The sequence below is a fragment of the Notolabrus celidotus genome, chromosome 14, assembly GCF_009762535.1.
Source record: "Notolabrus celidotus isolate fNotCel1 chromosome 14, fNotCel1.pri, whole genome shotgun sequence".
Classification (NCBI taxonomy): Eukaryota; Metazoa; Chordata; class Actinopteri; order Labriformes; family Labridae; genus Notolabrus; species Notolabrus celidotus.
Window position 1 is genome coordinate 16,518,575 of NC_048285.1, and position 16,710 is coordinate 16,535,284.

The 16,710-nt window shown below is 38.3% G+C and overlaps 1 protein-coding gene across 6 annotated transcripts; it reads right to left on the reverse strand.

Moving 5' to 3' along the window:
• Positions 1-1,053: 1,053 nt before the first annotated feature.
• On the reverse strand, positions 1,054-15,859 carry LOC117825261 (tumor necrosis factor receptor superfamily member 19-like). Of its 6 annotated transcripts, none has more exons than XM_034700991.1 (11): positions 15,763-15,859; positions 15,075-15,260; positions 14,580-14,671; positions 13,457-13,570; positions 7,323-7,501; positions 7,050-7,135; positions 4,222-4,386; positions 3,603-3,728; positions 2,848-2,947; positions 2,370-2,650; positions 1,054-1,750 (listed from the first exon to the last, which is right to left on the reverse strand). In XM_034700991.1, the coding sequence occupies exons 3-11, from the start codon at positions 14,643-14,645 to the stop codon at positions 1,746-1,748; spliced, it is 1,122 nt and encodes a 373-aa protein (XP_034556882.1). In that variant the 5' UTR covers positions 14,646-14,671; positions 15,075-15,260; positions 15,763-15,859; the 3' UTR covers positions 1,054-1,745. The 6 variants fall into 6 exon arrangements, with proteins under 6 accessions (XP_034556882.1, XP_034556880.1, XP_034556879.1 ...); XM_034700989.1 differs by lacking the exon at positions 15,763-15,859 and adding an exon at positions 15,425-15,683 and having other exon boundaries at positions 7,050-7,138; XM_034700988.1 differs by lacking the exon at positions 15,763-15,859 and adding an exon at positions 15,359-15,683 and having other exon boundaries at positions 7,050-7,138.
• Between the last annotated feature and the right edge of the window lie 851 nt (positions 15,860-16,710).

The window sequence follows — 16,710 nt, forward strand, 5'->3', positions numbered from 1 at the left end:
GCAGTAAGTTGTATCCCAATCACATGCATGTTTGAAGGATTTTATACCTTGTGTAACTTTTGTGTGTGTGTTTTGAAGTGGGGTTTTGTGAGGCACCTATTGTGCACTGTACAGCAGGTAACAGCACAACCCCTGTGTGGAGAAGCCAGCCAGGGTTTCTACGTGAAAGCCAAGCTGTGTTCTGCTGCAGACAGGGTCTCGGGTAGCACAAACTTTTGTTTTAAGTGTGCAAAATAATCATGAGGTTTTTTTACCCCTTCAACTTTGGACAGCTCCTCTGCAATTTGTCATACACCACTAGAGCTCTGCAAACCGCCTTACACAAACGTATAACTACACTGGATAACTGTGAATACAAACGGCTGCTCCTTTCACAGTAAAGACCCAAGACAAGCAAAACCACAAACAGGCTGCAACATAGCTGTGGACAGTTTTTTTTTTTTTTACAATGAAATCACCAACTTTAACTTTAACTCGCACCACTGTTGCCCGGCAACCCTGCTTTATTTTTGTTTCCCATGCTCAGCTGGTTGAGCTGAAGTCGGCCGGCTCACCGGCCCGATTCGGCAGAACCACTGGATATTCCTGCAGAACTCTGGAGATTCAGGACGCATAGAGGCAGAGGACCTACGAGGGAGGAGGAGAGCTGGTATAAGAAGGCGGATGTGTATGGAGAGGAGATAGAAGCCATTTCTCTCCTATCTCATCATGGTCAACGTCGTGAGATCTCTGGGTAATAAGATGGACGAGCTAACAGGACTAGCTAGGAGTTAGACAGAGCTTCAGCGATGTAGCATGTTGTGCTTCACGGAAACGTGGCTGCAACTGAATACTCCTGACCACAACTTCTCCATTGACGGCTTCCAGACTGTCCGGGCAGACCGGGATAGCACAGAGAGCGCTGTGGGCCTCCAACCATATTATCTGCACAGGGAGATCTCACATGTCACATAAATAAAGTATTTCTGATTCTGATTCTGAAAGTTGTTCTTTTATGTAAAGTCCCCTCCCACCAAATCTATGATTTGAAGAACTTAAACTCCTCACATGAAGTATAGTTCAAGTCCTTTATTTAGATACACACTGTGTGAAAATGACAGTTCAAAATAATCTTCAATATAACAAGGAAAAGAAACCAAATATGCAATAGGTTTTGTCTATGTTACAAAAATATAAACCTATTGAATATTTTACAGTACTTACAACACATTGGACTCTTTAACATTCCTCATTTCATGATTCTCTTCACAACTCACATTTTAAACTTAACACTCAAAACTTCATATTACCAGCTGCTAGGTAAGTAGAACAGTTTGTATTATTTTACAGTTGAAGATGCATGATATTATCAAAGCAGAGCAGAGGCTCATTTTGATTCACTTTGCTCTGCCACAATAAGTAGATACTCCACAATGTTGGAACTTCATTTGATCCTTCTAGGCCAGGGAGTTCACATTCTGTTTGTGTACATCTATATATGCCTTTCCCCTCACATTTTTCTATTCTCTGGCAGTGCTTTTGTTCAAAAAATTGTACATGCTTTGTTTTGACACTATGACGAGGGGCTCTGCAGTCAGCAGCAGGCATGTCTACAAGGCTGCGTGGCCACACCTGAGGGTAGATGCTTGTTGTCTCTAGTGAGGTGGAATCCGGGACCAGTGAGTGATCTGATAAGGAATCTGACTGCAGATGTTAATAACTCCATGGTGGTTCAAGGGTGGAACACAAGCCAATAGAAATCCATTTCATCCTGTAGAGAGAACAACAAGAGAAACACAGACAGACATTGATTTAAGACATATTTACATAGAGCCAGCAAGGGGCTGATTTCAAAGAGGATAGTCTTGTCTACATCAAAGAACTCAAAGTGTCTCTTGTTTCTATTACCAGCTGCTCTTTAAAAGACACATACAGTGCTCCAGGCCAGAAACAGGATGCCCAGTAAATCACATGTAGCACTTCTAAAGAAGGTAAATATCTACATAGATCTAGGGTGTTAGTGTCTGCTGAAATTAGAAATAATCGGAGACATTTGAAGCAGTAACTTTAGTGAGTGTGAAAAGTGTGTTTTATATGATCAGTGTGTTTTCTGGAGTGGGAGAGGCTGTGTTTTTCTTCTTGCAGTTTGTTCTTTCATACTTCCATCTAGAGTCAAAAGAACTTTAAGCAATTTGTTTCAAAACGGCTGATTTAAGAAGGGAAGAAAGTGGTGACTCAATGCAACTAATGGTCATACATGAGGACAACTGATGTATTTCCAGAGAAGCAAACTAGAGGAGACTATTTAAATATATGCACAGTTTTGAGTCTTTAATCATGCAAAATCTATTATCAAACCTGAACTTTTCTTTTGCTCGAAAGCACCTCACCTTCCTGACTTGTGAAGTGCTGTCTTTGAAGAAGTGAATCTGTTACAGCGTCACAGTTGGTCTGTCTTACAGTTGAAATCGCTCTTGGCTTGCACCTTTCACCTTTATCCATTTCATTTTCCCCGCTCTGTAGTCTCTCTACATGTTCAGAATTACTCAGAGGCTGCCCAAAATACTCTGAGGGCTTAAAAGTTCCTCTCATCTTGGTAGACTCTTTGCATGGAGAGTCTGGATTTTCCCCAAATTGCATCAGGACACCTTCCTCATCCTGGTCTCTATTTCTGGAAAGCACAATATAAAAAAAGGTGTGGTTATTATTACCATAATCTCTATTTACGGCCATACCTAATCATGTTTCACTTTTGTTTAAGATGCCTCTGTTCTTGGCAGTTTAGAGAACACAATTCACCACAATCATTTAGAGTATGTATTTAGTCTTCGTCTTATCCCACCATGTACGAGTGCACAATTCTCTCACCTGTCACATAGGCTTTGGGGCTCGAAGGGCCTTCTCTCTTGGCTTCCACCCAGACTGTAGCTCTCATCATAGTACAGAGATGGGATCAGATGGACTGGACCTGAACATTACACACACATATAAGTTACTTATTGAGTCAATGGAAACACAGCTCCAAGACTAAAGGCATCATGAGGAGACCTCAGTGAATCAGTGTGTAGGAATGTGATTTTCTAAGTTTTTATTCAATGACATTCGTGAATTAATACACTACAGTGTCTTCTGGGGTTCATTTTGCAAGTTTTATTTTACTTCTACGTTAAAAACAGACAACCGGATGCAACATAGCATAAGGGAGTCATCCTCATTAAGCTAATGTTCAGCATTAAATAACTAATAAATATGGATCCAAATGCCAGTCTTGGCATTAACAAAGAGGAGGACAATGTTTATTAAAGAGCATATGGCGGACCTCAAGCTCTTAAAGCCTCTGGTAACCAATTGGCGTGAAATTGGCGCCATACAAATAAAGATTGATTGATTGATTGATTGATTGATTGATTGGTTGATTGGTTGATTGATTGATTGATTGATTGATTGATTGATTGATTGATTGATTGATTGATAGATTGATTGAACAAAAAAAACGATAAACTTTCTCAGCAAATATTTTCAGAAAAATGTATGTATTATTGTGAAAAAATAAACTACCTACAAGTTGCATTTAAAGTACATTTCTGTACTACAAAATCTCTTTATTCTGAATAAAAACCTACCATAGGTGTGTCCAGGGCCTAGGTGGCATTGACAACAAGGTCTCTGGGGGAAATCATGGGGCCACTGTGAGTCCAGGCAGGAAAGCTCTGCTCCACTGTAGGGGTAATCCTGAGACCTCATTGAGGCTGTTCAGAGAACAAGAGACGGTCAACGACTTAGTCAAACAGTTCTTGACCCAGAACTGTAATGGTGGATTTATGTAGGCTATTTAAATTGTCTTCATAAAAAAGTTGATGAAAGGCCGATGTTATTCTTGCGGCTCCGGTGTTTATTTCACAAACCAAAATGCTCTCTTAGATGTTAGAAAATGCATGACAATTGTGCATTCATCTATCTCTTGCACAACATTGACACATTCACAGTGCAGTATTGTCGTCATTTAGCTGCCTACTGAGTTAACACTAAAGCAAGGTTTTATTTAAATACATCTTTTTTGTTTTTCTGCATTGATTTTGATTGTTTATCTTGGTTTCAAGCTCAACTCATAAATTAATTATTACAATGAAGTTCCTGAAACTCCAGCTCTTGTCAGCCAACGGATTCTAAAACGTTGTTTTTTTTTAGAAGCATTGTTTTTAATGAAATGTGAGAAATGTGTTTGCAGATGTTGTGACCTACCACTTGGTTTCCTCTCCAGCAGTTGTCGTTTGCAGTAGATAACACACAGGACCATCAGGGCCAACATTACAGTTGCCAGAGCACTGCAGATAACTGCAGCCAAGACCATGTCCTGGGGACTACCCACCACTGAGGGAAAAAGAACCAGGTTCACACGCCCAGTGCCTGCAAGGGAGACAGAAAGTTTGCTTTTGTGAGTCAAATAGAGGCATCAGTATTAATTTAAGTCTTCAATTCCTCACCACCCGGACCCCCTCTCATGTAAGATTCACAGCCCCAGGTAAACAAGGAAATTGAAATATGTAAGATATCAGTAAGTGTGAGAAAATCACACTGGACAGACATTAGGATCAATTTTATGCTTTGGTGTTTTATTTGTGAGTACATGCACTGAATGCACAGATTTAATTATTAAGCTACTGTTAAACGGTTCTCCTTCCTAGAGAGAATCATGCCTTAACGTTGCATACACTCAGAGAAAAATTACCACCAGTGCCATCTTTGCTGGGTGTCAACGGATTCATGGACAGTAGTGTGACAGCTGCTGACAGCCTACCTTTCTCTGATTGTGAGCAAACTGAACGTTGCTTCTTAAGATCCTGTCTAATACTAGGTTTTAATTATTCTTTTAATAACTTTAAAATAACTCCTGAAATAGAGAGGGAGTGAGGGTATGAGGGGGCTCAGAATGGGAGTGAGGGAGCATGCCATGAGGCACAAAGGTGGAGAGACAAGAAACAAAAAAAACAAAAAAACATAGCAGACGGGAGTCTTTGTTGAAAGAGCAATGTTTTTCTACAGGCAATGAGCAGATGAGCGGAAATCAATGATTATGTCCATTATAAGAAAGTTGTAGACGACTATAAAAACAGACAAAACACAGTCTTATATATTTACAGTCATGGAAAAAATTATTAGACCACCCTTGTTTTCTTCAATTTCTTATACTTTTAGTGGTACCAGGCATTAAAATGAATATTACCTGAAGAATACAATGAACACAACAAAAAATGCAGCTGATTACATAATACTTTATGTCCTATTTGACATGCTTAAGCTTAATTGTATTCCCAGGGTGTATAAGAGGCCATTTCATGTCATAAGCAGCACTGCACATCTAAAGTTCTAGAGTGGTTTCCTGATTGCATTCAAGCCGTAGCACAACTCAGAAGTTGTCAGCTCTCACATAATGCCTAAAACCAAAGAATTATGTGAAGCCACAATTGGCATAGTGATACATATGTTTATCACTTCTCTCCTGGACTATTGTAACTCTTTGTATGTTGATGTTGATCAGTCGTCTACAGCAGGTCCAAAATGCAGCTGCACGCTTGCTGACTGGGAAGAGACGACAAGATCACATCACGCCTGTACTGGCTTCCCTTCACTGGCTTCATGTCAGTTTCAGGATCCAGTTCAAAATATTGATGTTGGTTTTAGAAGTTTACACGGGTTGGCACCACCATACCTGAGTGAGTGTTTACACCTGCATTCTCCAGCCAGAGCACTGAGAGCCAACTCACCAGATGTTTTTAGATGTGCCAAGATCGAGGCTCAAAACAAGAGGTGACAGAGCTTTCACAGAGTCTGCTCCCACACTGTGGAGCAGTCTGCCTCCTAATATTAGAAATGCTCAGATCACTCAGAGTTTTAAATCTTTACATAAAACAAACCTCTTTGCATTGGCGTTTAATACTTGTTGAGCGAGACATCCAACATTTTATTTTGCCTTTATTTATTGTGGCTTTTTCTTGTGTCATCTATTGTGTTTTTAATATCTGTTCTTTTTTAACTACTATTCGTTTTTATTGACTGTGTTTCTAAGCTTGTACAGCAATTTGGCCAACTGCGTTTGTTTTAAAATGTGCTATATAATAATAATAATAATAATAATAATAATAATAATAATAATAATAATAATAATAATAATAATACATTTTATTTATAAAGCACTTTTCTAAAAACTCAAAGACGCTGCACAAAGGATAAAACATCATATAAAACAACAGAATAATAAAAACATGAATAAAATACATTCAAAAGCAATCATACGTTAAAAGCAGTTCTAAATAGGTGAGTTTTGGTGAGGGATTTGAAGGTGGACAAGTTGGGGCAGTTTCGAATGCTAAGTGGTAAGGCGTTCCAGAGGGTCGGGGGGCGGCAACAGAGAAAGCTCTTTCCCCCCAGTTTGCTGAGTTTCCTTTATATATATATAAAATTTGACTTGACTTGACTCTTGGCTGATCTGTCTCCTAGGACCACAAAAAAAAGAAGTACTGGATGGCTGTGGTCCTCTGGCCTTCAGGCTACACTCATCAAAAATAGAAATGACTCAGTAGTGGAAGTCACTACATGGGTTCAGAATCACTACCGAAAACCTTTGTCTGCGAACACAGTTGATTGCTACATCAACAAATGCAGGTTACATCTGTACCATGCAAGGAGGAAAACATACATAAAAATGACACAAAGATGCCAGCCACTTTTTGAAGAATTAGCCCAATTAAGATGGACTGAGCAAATTTGAAAACTGTCCTGTGGTGTGAAAAATGAAATCTCAGAATTACATTTTCCATGTTAGCACCAAATAACAAAAGCATGTAGAACAGCCTAATAGCTTGTTTTTATGCTACAAGAGCATGCTTGTTTTTAGAAATTTTAATGAAAGTTTTGTTCCTTAAAGGTTTTTCACTTAGTAAAAATAGAGTGTTATATTCTTAAAAATTATTATCTAGCAGTTATTCATGTTAAATATAAGATTTTCATCTAATATTGCCCACTCAATTTTGACCAACTAATGTCAGAAGGGAAAAAAGCAAGGGTCTTACAGTGAGGCTCATAAGGTGGTGGAGGTTCCCCACAGATTATACACTCCATGTCCTGGAAACCACTCAATTTGGTCTTCCTGTAATATCTGCTGAAGACACAAAAGTATGTTTTAACCTCTGTCTCCACTGTGAACATAATAAACACGAAAACACTTGTTTTATAGAGTTACAAACTAAGACGTTTGTTTTTTTCCTTCATTGTTTGCATCAAAAATTGTTGTATCAATATCATTAATTATACAGCTCTCTCATGGTAATGTTGTGTCCTCTTACCCTGAAAGACAGTCACCACACACAGCATTGCTGGTGGTGGAACAGTTGCCCTTTTGAAATCGGTTGATGAGTCCACAGTCCAAGCAAGGCTTGCACTTCTGCAAGCTTCGGTCCTCTTTAAAGCGACTGCTCCGGCAGGGCACGCATTGGGCATCCTCTCCATATCCAAAGCCACATTCCTATGGGGATTAACGGGATAAATACACTGGGTAAGAGTTGAAGTTGGTGGTTCACAGAGATGTGTGGCTGGTGAAAAGAAAGCTTGAATGTTGACTACTGGGGGTCTGGAATTTAAGAATAACCTCTGCCTGTGTGAGCAGAGGAGAACAATAGTGTGCCTCTTTAGAGAGGCCATCTTACATTGGCAATAATCTCCCAAGCTCTCTTAGCAGCCTTTCGCTGCAAGACCAAGAAAGGCCAAGTATCTAAATAATAAAGGGCCTTGGGGACACCCACTGTTGTATTATAGCAATTTTACCGCTGGGGTTTTGCTTGACTCACTTGTCATGCACTCTTAGTGAGTGTCCCATTGATTCAAAGGCCAATAAGAAAAAGGAAATGCTTCAGGAAGGGCAAAGGGATTATGGTGAGTTATAGGTAAAAATAGATTATTAATATTCTTTTGATGTTAAACAATTAGAAGTAAAAGCAATGCAGGCAGCCCTAGTTAGATTTGAACCCTTTGCCACATGTCATTCCCTTCTCTCTCTCTACTTAGTTTCCTACTCTATTCATCTTTTAAAAAAAAAAAGGAATAAAATGTAGGCTGAAAATGAACTTCAAAAAGCACAGTTTCCAACTATTGCATGGCTAATCACATGCTAAACCACTTTTGGGGAAGATGTTCACCTGAACTAGGCTAAATCTAAACCAAGACATATTTTTCAGAGAGAACATGAAATGTCAGACACTTTTTCATGTGTATTTTGACTTTAAAATGAAAGTAATAAGATTAATATATATACTGTTTTCTGTTCTCAACAGCAAATAGCAGTAAAGATAAAATGTTTGGTAGATGTGGACACATTTTTTTTAGATGTGGACACATTTTCAGTCTTGCCTACACTGAGTTAGTCACAAATATGTATTAATCAGAATTATTACATTTACTGTTATTTTTTATCTTCCAATGTTTGGCTGTTTTTCTAACTTTCCTAATTGGTATGTTTTATGTCCATATTATGTTAAATTACCAGTGACCTCAATGACAAACGCACATAAACCAGACAACTAATATTACATTACATGACAAAAGATGAAAACACCCTGCAGTATTGACATAACACAATGGTCATTCATGTTAGCTTCCCAGCAGCTGCCCTCCAGCTGTCCAATGTTTCCACACTGCAATCCAAAGCAGGGAGAACAGATGGGTGATGGAGGTGTGGGGTTCTCATATATCATTAAAGGGAAGCCAACTTCAAACTGGTCTCTTCTCTTCTCTTCTTTTCTCTTCCTTTCTCTTCTCTTCTCGCCCGTGTCCCATTTCACTGCCTGGGCATGCAGTCTTGCTGGAATGTGGGCATAAGAGTCTGTTAGGGGGGTTGGTCTGGGGAAGCAGGCTGGTAACAAACGAAAAGGGAGTTAGAACCAAAGCTGTGATCGGCTCTAAGACACAATATGAGGATATCAGTCCTCATCTTCTCTGGTGAGCCTGATATTGAACACTTGGGTCAGGTGTGACCCATGGTGGAACAGCAATGGACTTGCTCTCAGGCAGAGTTAGAGATAGGGTCTGGGATAGAGGAAGGGAGAGGCAACCAACAGTAAATGAGTGAGAGGACAAGAGGGAGTGGCTGACTAGTACTAAAAAAGGAAAAGAAATGGATAACTTTGACTTGGCCACCTTCTTTACAAGCCATGATCTCTATTGTCTTAGGAAAATTAAGCTCAAATTTAACAAGGGGAGTTTGAAAAAGCACCACACCATTGGTCCCTAAAAGTAGTAGTCATCTTGAGTAAAGCAAGGTACATCACCGATTGTGTTACCCACTTCCACATGGCAGAATAAAGGGATGAGTTGTAATTACTAAATCTAGCATTGCACAAGCTCGGTCTGTAGGGCACCAAATATACAACAGGCAAGCCATTCCCAACAACTTGATAACATCAATCAATCAATCTTTATTTGTAGAGTGTCAAATTACAACAAACGTTATCTCAAGATGTTTTTACAAACATAGCAGGTCTGGACCATACTCTATGTTAAATTATTAACAAAAACCTGACATTAACAGGATATGTTCCAATCCCCTCTTACTGAAAACTTCCTTTTAACAGGCAGAAACCTCGAGCAGAACCAGACTCATGTTAAACAGCCATCTGCCTCGACTGAGTTTGAGAGAGAGAGAGAGAGAGAGAGAGAGAGAGAGAGAGAGAGAGAGAGAGAGAGAGAGAGAGAGAGAGAGAGAGAGAGAGAGAGAGAGAGAGAGAGAGAGAGAGAGTGATGAGCTACAACTTGTAATCTAAGATGACATGTATTATATTTAACTGCGTGATGTAAGCGCAAGATATAAGCAAGAAAAAGGTGCAAGTCTGAACTGTATTTCAAGCTGATTTAGAAACTAAGCCAACCAAAAAGTAGATTCTTCATAACGCAATTCCTTGTTCTACCCATGATAGTCTTCGTGACTCTGCCAAGCATAACAGCAGTTTGGAGGGGAGAGGCAGATAGACAATGGAAAGCCCTGAAGAAACATTATTTCTGAAAGCAATAGTATTTCTGAGATAAGGACTGAATTAAAATAGAGGCAGTCAGTCATCTGATCTGGTAACACTAAAATGAATTTGTTTTAGTTAAACAAGCCCTTCTGTCGAGGACAAAAAGCATTGGTTCCCAAAGTGTAATCATGTGCACCTTTTCAACTTTTTTACTGTGTGTGGCCACTTTAATTTTGTTAATTGTACTGTTTCTTAACTCCTTGACATATTTTTAGCCAGTGATAAGATCTTAGTCCTGTGAGTAAACATGGATATAAAGGAAAATGTAAAGTCTTGGTGCATTCTATGAGATCAAAGTTATATTACTGCCTTTTTTTGCTGCTGGGAGTATTCTAACACGCACTTGAAAGTGACTTTCTTCTCCGTCATTCTTGACACAACACAAGACACAAAGCAACTTACTGTGTATGACCTAGAATGAATAATGTAAAATAATTAAATAAATAACAGTTTTTAGTAGTTCTAAATGGAAACTTCCAGAGCAAACTGGGAACACTCTGGCACATTCCTCTGGGTTCTCCATGGCAGCTGCACAGGGGGAGTTTAAAAGTCTGCTTCCCTCTCAACAGTTAGTTGTGCCATTCAGAGTATGCTCATATTGTCTTGCTAACAATGAGCTACAATCAAAAGTTGTGTCTGGGAATTTTTTGCACATAGTGTAGGCCTTGGTTCCTGCTATGAGCCGACATCCCCCCTGGAAAATAATGAGGCAGACAATCATTAACTACTTCCCTAGAGCAGCTAGCATGTATGTTAACTGGCACCAGGCAATGGGGACTACTGAAGCATATTACAGAGAGTGCATGGCTGTTGGCACTGAGGTTAAAGCTGGGCTTAAATGCTTTCTAGGGGATAGTTTTACAAAGTAAAAACGTGAAACAAAACAGAATAGGAGTTGATAGTTATATCTTTCTGAAAATATTTACCAGAGCAAATTATTTTTTCTTTCAGAACTAGTATCAGCATTTTTCAGCCATATATTACAGCATGGGTTCCCAAACCTTTCAGGGGCGTGACCCACAAGATACAGGTGCCAAAGACTCACGACCCCAACTGTCCCTTGATGTAATTAAATACTGCTTCATTCTTCATTTAGCCAGTCTGCAAAAAATGTGCCTAGCTACAAGCACATGTGGCTGTGTTTCCTGTGCAGTTATGAATTAACCTGCTGCTAATGATGCTTTTGTGTACATATTTACAACAATGGGTAAAATATGCAATTTTAGATCATTTAAATTGAAAAAAGAATAATTCTAGAAGACTTCTCGTGACCCCTCTTTAGTGTCTTGCGACCCCCCAGTTGGTCCCGACCCCCACTTTGGGAACCCCTGTATTACAGGAATACAGTCTTACTTTTCTAAGGTTTACTCTGCTTGTCTTATACAACAATCTGACCGCTATTTAATTATAGTACTTGTTTTTTTCTAAACTGTTTAGATTTTTTATACATTTAATTGATAGTCATGAATGTTTAACTTTTGAACCCTGAAACACACTAGTTGGGTTACTATATATTGAGTATATTGAGTCAACCATCATAGATAGCCTGTAATGTCTTGTTTGTCTCGGTATTAAAGTTAAACTACTTTAATAACAGGTGCCTATATGGTGATTTTCCCCATACAATGCATTAATGCTTTACAACATAATCAAATGTATTGCCATTATTGGGAGCAGAACTGTTCAGATTGTCAAGTTAAAATCTATAATTTCACCTTTCAGTCTTATGCATCAAAGTGAAGCAGCACAACACTGCTGCTACAAGATGTTCACGCTCTTACAAGATGGTCTTAAGCTGAAAAACAAGGTCACAAATGGAAAAATGTGATCATGATGAAGCAAAGAGGAGGCAAATATTTGGCTTCACACAAAGCGTTAGGCATTCACTAAAGTTTTGGTCAACGTTGTTTTGGTAAATGGTAATTGACTTTGAACTGCACTTTTCTGACACTCAAAGTGCTTTTACACTGTTAGTCACATTCACACAACATTCACACACTGATGGCAGAGGTTGCTATAGTAAGGGACCATCAGTATTAGCTAATCTCATTCATATATATTTACACACACAAAAAATATAGGTAAGAAACTGATGCTCGAAGACAGTACACTTAATCGTTCATTTGAAAAAAATCCAAATTTAGTCAAAAATGCCTTTCAGGCTGATTTCTGAAAGTTATTACACTGCATCTAGTGTTCAATCTTTTATCAAGACTAAAGGTTTATTTTGCAAGAATTCACAAAGGCTTTTTACAGTATTACAGTAATAGTATTGTTTACAGCAGAATAGTTTGATGCACTATGGGCTCAGCTTTTGATTAAGAATCTGCAATGCAATGTTGCAAGTGCAGTGCCAAAGGAGAAAAAGTGAGAGAACAGGTGGCTGATGTGCAAAGACACACTATGACACACATCAAGATTTGCAAAAGTTTTTAAAAAATTGCAACAAAAAAATAAAAAACCTGGCCTAGGCTGTTTAAAGATTTATTTCATATCTCTCATGCTTGGCTATTCTGTACCTACAGAGACCCGATCAGCAACAGTTGAATTGCTTTGCTCCTAAAACTGCTTCCTTTGGTTGAGCTTATGTCACTCACCTCTTATATATATTTTAAAATAAAAGTTGTTTTACAGGATTTTAAAACAGCCTTACACATTAGCAATCTGGCATCTACTTTCTTCTCCTTACTTTTCATAAATTTAAAAAACTAGCATCATTGAATTATTATTCACATCAAAATCAAATCAAATGCCATGTTAGAGCAGCTCTAGACTGTACTCTCTCTATCATTTGAATTTAAATATATGATATAAATATTATCCTACTTTTTTTTAATTGACAACTTTTGAGTTAAAAATTAACATGCATGCAAAAGAAGGCACATGGAAGTTGCCAAACAGGTATACTGTATTTCAAGTCAAGAGAGTAGCAAGCTTAGGCATGGCTTGCATCAAACAGTGAAGACAATATGATGAGCAAGGTGCAATGGGGAAAAACAATGTAGCCATTCATCTGCAGAAGCTCAAAAGGATGGGTGTGACTGATTGTAGAAGTGTTGGTATGCTACAAAAGCAAATAGCACATTTTCTTTTCTCAACATGAAAGAAAGGATGTTATAAATAATGCCCCGTGAAGTAAGATATCCTATTGATGTGATGTCCATTATTTTATGAACTCATAAGTCTCCCTTTCTTCAGGTAATTTTTTTCCTGATCATCAAATCTATCTATCTAGCCTTTTAGTTTGAGGGTGCAAACATTCTTAAATTACTGTTTCCTTCTCCTAGATAATAAAGTTCAATACACTTTGTCCTTTTAAACCACTTTGAAAAAACATTTACGTAAGCTCAGAAAGATTTACACTCCGTTAATCTAGAGTTTGCTAAGGTAAGGTGACAAGATGGGATCCCAACCTTTGATAACTCTTGTCCTGGATCACACTGCTTGCAGGGTTTACAGTTCCCAAACCGGTCCTTGAATTCCAGTTCTCTGCATTCTCTGGTCTCCTCCTCTGCCCAAATAAAAATCTGAATGGGACAAAAATTAATTTCATCACTACTTCCATCCATAACAGAGGGAAAAACTAATTCAACAGCCATATAACAGTATCCAACCTATATTCTAAGGACATCACACCTGGTTTGGGATATTATTATTATTTTTTACAAAATAAACCTGATAATTTTAGGAGAGATAAGATTAAATTCAATGAGCCTGTGGGAAAGTGCAAACTTGTGGCATCACAAACTAAATAGAGTGCAATTATAGCAGATGGCTGTTTAACATGAGTCTGGTTCTGCTCGAGGTTTCTGCCTGTTAAAAGGAAGTTTTTCCTTGCCGCTGTAACTAGCTAAATACTGCAGGCCTGTCAGTAAGAGGGGACTGGATCTAATCCTGTCTTGATGTTGGGTTTTTGTTAATACTTCAACATAGAGTATGGTCTAGACCTGCAATGTTTTTAAAAGTGTAGAGATAACGTTTGTTGTGATTTGGTGCTATACAAATAAAGATTGATTGATAGGGGATCACCAGAGACGTATACAACAGATCAGGATACAAGCAGGACAGTGTTGAGAATAATGGGAAATGACAGATTGAAGCTAGTAAAGACAACACAGATTCCACAGTGTGAGCGTTTTGTAGCCCGTGCTTTGAACCTTTGCTGTCAATTTACATTTCAGGAGAAGCTGAGGTGAAAATGTAATTGAAACTTTAGAAAAGATAGCTTAAAATTAAGATTTTTTATCGCACAACTGTATTTTTAATTACCTATCATTACCTGAATAAATAAAGAATGTTCAAACTCCATTGAAACAATTCATAATGATATAACTAAATCAAGTAGAGCAAAATATATGAATCAACTAACAGTCTGTGCAAGGTATGATGTTCTTGTATGCTTATCAGACCCCACTTTGAACCTTAACTCACTATTGTTGTATGTTTTGGAGGAAATATAAGGCTGTGAGCAAATGAAAAACACAGAATTTTCTCACATGCTTGTGTTGCATATAAATACTTCAATGAAATACTTACCAAGAGTGAATACATGACATGCAAAGTTAGAAAAAGTGATACTGTGTGCTGGCACTTCAAAACCATCTTGATGAGCCTCTTGCTGCCTGTAGCTGACAAAAAAAATGCAAGTCTCAACAACAGAAGACTTTTCTTTACAAAGGCTTTGTAGTTAAACATTTCCCCACTGTAACACCCACAATGATAATTGGTCAGAAAAGAAAAACATATGTTGTGTGAGGTATGGAAATATTGTTTTTATAAGGCTACTACCTCAAGAAAAGTAACTTCAGTATCAACTAAACAGTGAGTCAGGATTTTTATACTCTCCACATTGTTTTAACACAAGCCACAGACAATAGCCTTTTGATACTGACAGCCAGTGTTGAACTAAGCTGAAATTAAGAACCAGAGGTGTGAGTAAAAGATGGTTTTAAGATGTTGTATGCCTTGTGTGCTATTTTAATGGTTTATCATAGCATTGATCTGACATACAAAATTTAAAAAGTTATTTACCTGCTAAAACGGAGCCTGCCGATCAAGTTTTAGTTCAGAGTCGACAACAGGTCAGGGAAGGTAGTGAGTTGCTACCCGCACTGATCTGCTCACCATGCCAGCACTACACTGTGACTGTCCCCCCGGCCTAGCACAAGCACAACACGAAGCCGTCTGTAGATCGAAAAGAAAGCCACCGCCTGCTGCCTGGATCAAAGACACGGAGAGAAACAGAGTGGGGGTGTGGTTTAGTAGATATGAAGCGTGTCTATCTGATCTGCGATCAGCCTGAGCACATCAAAGACCTGGGTCCAACAGAGAGTCAGTCACACTGGGCAAAGCTTAGTCCCGGCAAAGAAGTATAGGCCCACATTTAAAGCGTTTCAATTCAGCTGGTTGATTGGGACAGTTGACTTAGAAACGATGCAGACAAAGCACAGAAAGCATTAACTGGGATTTCAACGTTGATATCTGATATCTGACCCAATTTCAACCAGTGTTCAACTAGCTAAGATACGGCTGCGTCATCAGGAAACATGGTTCAAAAATGAGATAAATTGAAAAATAATTTCACTGTAGCATGTGGCCTAATATTTTTAATTCAGAATTGCGCAATATCAGCTACATGATATGGTCAAGAAGGCAAAGACACCGAAAGGAGAACAGTTCTGGGACGTTTTCCATAGCAGAAGTAAACAAGGACGCCCACGTGCACGCTCCTGTAAGATGACGTAGTTCATTAATGTCTGGTGGCCGGCCAGTCTGCCTGTGTTCTCTCGAGATGCTAACACCACTGATCAAGTTCGCATTGTCAGAATATTGGGAGCATATTTTAATACTGTATTGCAAAACTGTATATATCATGCTTTCAATTGTTGTGTTGATGTTGTGCTTTATCAGGATTTGTTAACCTCAGGTGAACTGCAAATAGACCTGCATAATAAGGGACGAACATTCCTTTATATTATTATTATTATTATTATTATTATTATTATTATTATTATTATTATTATTATTAATGTTTGTTCAGGTATTTTCTTCAAGCCTTTTATTTTGTATTCCAGTTGTGTGTCAGCTGAAGCATGAATCATCTTTAATTATTAGTCTGAGTTAAGTTCGTTTTTTCTTTTTTCCAATACTAAAAAGAAAATCAAACTGGTAATAGCTTTTATTTTTAGCAATCTTATGATACATTTTATTAGGTCTCCTGTCAATATACTGTATATGGCATTTTGGACAGACAGTATAAAGCCTCTCCCTCCTACACTTTGTAGCTGTTGCCATCTACTGGGAGATTGGTGTTATAGTTTAAGGATCTTTAAGGCACATGGTGTTGTAGGTTGGTGGTGTTGTGCAGGTTTATATTCGATTACTCAGATGTAAAAGTGTAAGGAGAAGTAAGTTAATTAATAGTGATTCATAGGCATGATATTCTGCATAATACTGATACTTGATTCTGATCTATGACAATTACACTCCTGAACTATTCTATTATATTAACTTACCCTACCCTATTCTAGGCCAAGTGCGTATTATTGTAAAGTTTCATACCCTATTTGCATGCCTTTCAACTGATGGCAAGTAAAATAGTATTCCCTTCTATTGAATTCTGTCCCTTTATATTCTCTTCGCCTATGTTTGCTAGGGTGATGCACTT

Excerpts from the sequence above, each read along its gene's own strand:
- LOC117825261 (XM_034700989.1), bottom strand. The coding sequence starts at position 14,645 with ATGGTTTTGAAGTGCCAGCACACAGTATCACTTTTTCTAACTTTGCAT. Across the intron at positions 7,139-7,322 it reads TGTGGTGACTGTCTTTCAGG|CAGATATTACAGGAAGACCA; the intron begins GTAAGAGGACAC and ends TTGTGTCTTCAG. Across the intron at positions 3,729-4,221 it reads GCTGGAGAGGAAACCAAGTG|CCTCAATGAGGTCTCAGGAT; the intron begins GTAGGTCACAAC and ends TTCTCTGAACAG.